We start from the raw sequence: 2,851 nt of genomic DNA, 5'->3' as shown, positions 1-2,851 counted from the left end.
AAGTGCAATACCCCTTTCACAGAAAATAATATTTTTTTTATTTAAAAAAATTTTTTATTGATTTTAGAGAGAGAGGAAGGGAGAGGGGGAGTGAGAGAAACATCAATTGGTTGCCTCCCACACACCCTCCAGGGATCAAACCCACAACCTGGGTATGTGCCCTGACCAGGAATCAAACTGGTGCACAGGACAATGCACAATCAACTGAGCCACACTGGCCATAGAAATTCCCCCGAGCATACTTTCATATTTAAATCATTGGGTGCATGGCTAGAACTGTGGCCTTGGCCATCCTCTCTCCCACCCCCCTGGAACAAGAGAGGCTGCTAATGAGTATTTAAGTTTTCTAACCTCTACACTGGGAGGGAGAAGGGGGCTAAAATGGATGTTGGATCCGCTGACCAACATTGCCCATCATATTCACCTACTACATCTCATCAATCATTATTTCTGCTCACTTCACCTCATGGCATCATTCTTGAATCTCCACAGCCACCTCCCTAATTCAAAACCGCATCCCCTATAGCCTCCACTTAAAAAAAAAACACACCTCCAAAATGGTTTCTATTTGTTATGTGCTTTTGCGGTAGTATTTGAGACTATTCAATTCTGCTATAAAAGACAAAACAAACAGGATGGATGTAACTCTTGTTGGGGTCCAGCCTCAGCAGGTCCAGGGGTTCCCAAAGGTGTGGACTGAGGCCGTGAAGAATGAAGGACACAGAGGCAGCGTTCAGTTGATGGGTCTCGAGGTGCAAAGGAAGAAACAGTGGGTGTTGGAGGGCACAACAATCTGATGTCTTGCGTTCCAACTGCTGAGTCCTAAAGCTAAGAATCCGGTAAAAACACACTAGTCAGAAGCCAGCAGGCTCGCTCCGGCTCCCGTCTGGATTCACAGCGGCACGTGGCTGAACAGGTAGGACACGGATTCACCGTTGTGGGTCTTGTGGATCACCTTGGCCAAGATCATCGAAATGTCAATAACCTGGATCTTGGAGCAGTGACTCATCTTGTCCTCTTGCGGGATTGTGTTTGTGACAACAACGGCCTCAAAGGGGGCACTATTTATTCTGGAAATAGCCGGCCCAGAGAAGATCCCATGGGTAAGGATGGCATAAACTTTGGTGGCTCCGGCCGAGATCAGCTTGTCAGCAGCGTGGCAGATGGTGCCACACGTGTCAGCCATGTCATCCACGAGGATGGCCACACGGTTCTTCACATTGCCCACCAGCACCATCCGGTCCACTTCGTTCGCCTTCTTCCTCTCCTTGTGGATCAAGGCAAATTCCACATTCAACCTGTCTGCTATCGACGTGACCCTTTTGGCTCCGCCCGCGTCCGGGGACACGATGATGCAGTTCCTCCAATCGGCGATGTTCTCCCGAATCCACTGCAGGACCGCGGGCTCCGCGTACAAGTTATCCACAGGAATGTCAAAGAAGCCCTGGATCTGAGGAGCATGCAGGTCCATGGTGATGATGTGGTCTGCGCCAGCGGCACGCGAGAGCATATCGGCCACAAGTTTCGCAGAAATCGGAGCACAACTCCGGTCCTTCTTATCCTGGCGGGCGTAGGGGAAGCACGGGATCACGGCGGTCACCCGGGACGACGACGCGATCTTGCAGGCCTGGATCATGAGGAGGAGCTCCGTCAGGTTGTCATTGACCGCCCCGCAGCCGCTCTGGATGATGCACACATCCTTCCCTCTCACGCTTTCAAGGATCTCCACTCTGGTCTCCTGGTTGCTGAACTTCTTGGTGACCACCTTGCCCAGCTCCAGGCCCAGCCGGTCAGCCACCCGCTGGGACAGGTCCTGGTGGGAGCTGCCGCTGAACAGCACGGTGTTGGTCATCTTGGGGCTCAAAGGGGGCGCGGCGGAGACAGACGCAGCGGGGGCACCGGAGCCTGCGGCGGGAGCGGGAAAGCGCGCAGCCCGAAAAGGGGCGAGCGCCAGATGTTGGGGTCCAACCTCAGCAGGTCCAGGGGTTCCCAAAGGCGAAGAAGGAATGATACCGAGACTGCGTTCAGTTGATCAGCAGCCTAGCCAGGTTCTCTAGCCAGGATCTCCAGCCAGGTTCTGTCACAGAAAATAATAACCTCCCCTAAAAATATTTTACAATGCATTACAATTCATGAAGCTCCAATGCGAAATCAAAACCCTGTCACATAAAAAGCTCTAACTACACATGTAAACAAGTCTATGCTCTAAGTGGAATATTACGTTGGATTCATGGCTTTAAATTTATTTCATTACCAGCTATCTCGTGGCAAATGAAATGCTGAGAAGCCGGAATGAGAAGTGACTGCTCTGGTTCCCCTGCTCAGGAATTTCATCTCACACATGTGAGGTGCCATCTTCTGGCGAAAGCGCTTCTGCACCTCCAACCCACAGCAAGCATTTCCTCTGAAACAGCCTATAATAATAGCATCTGGCCCACTTATTTCTGAAATAAATATAAAAAGGGAAAAGTCCTTTTGCTATTATTTAATCAGTTAAAAATATGAGTCTTCAAAATAAGTGCTGGGGATGATATCAATGTCAGTTTCCTGGTTTTGATATTGTACTGCAGTGAGGCGAGGTGCTAACATTGGGGGAGGCAGGGTGATGGATGCAAGAGGCCTCCGGGTACATTTCTTTGCAACTTCCTGGGTATCTATAATTATTTAAAACAAAAATCTTTAAAAAATTAAAAGAAAATAATGACAAAAAAAAGAAAGGTTTTCATGTTCTATAGGAAAAGCTTTTAGTTTGAAAGATAGGACAGCCCTTATTAGCTGGGATCCAAGAGACAAGCTGTGCAGACACACTGCCCAGCAACCTAAATCCCATTGCAGATGATGTCGGTGAGAA

General features: G+C 49.2%; 1 protein-coding gene across 1 annotated transcript; it reads right to left on the bottom strand.

The window, feature by feature from the left end:
- Positions 1-700: 700 nt before the first annotated feature.
- LOC102245989 (ribose-phosphate pyrophosphokinase 2) lies at positions 701-1,930 on the bottom strand. Its single transcript, XM_005863658.2, has one exon. It carries the CDS (start codon positions 1,850-1,852, stop codon positions 893-895), a length of 960 nt encoding a protein of 319 aa, XP_005863720.1. The 5' UTR covers positions 1,853-1,930; the 3' UTR covers positions 701-892.
- Positions 1,931-2,851: the final 921 nt, after the last annotated feature.

The sequence above is a fragment of the Myotis brandtii genome, unplaced genomic scaffold (assembly GCF_000412655.1).
Source record: "Myotis brandtii unplaced genomic scaffold, ASM41265v1 scaffold18, whole genome shotgun sequence".
NCBI lineage: Eukaryota > Metazoa > Chordata > Mammalia > Chiroptera > Vespertilionidae > Myotis > Myotis brandtii.
This window is presented reverse-complemented; position numbering and strand designations above follow the sequence as displayed.

Bases quoted from the DNA above. Each gene is read 5' to 3' on its own strand.
- LOC102245989 (XM_005863658.2), bottom strand. From the start codon at position 1,852: ATGACCAACACCGTGCTGTTCAGCGGCAGCTCCCACCAGGACCTGTCC.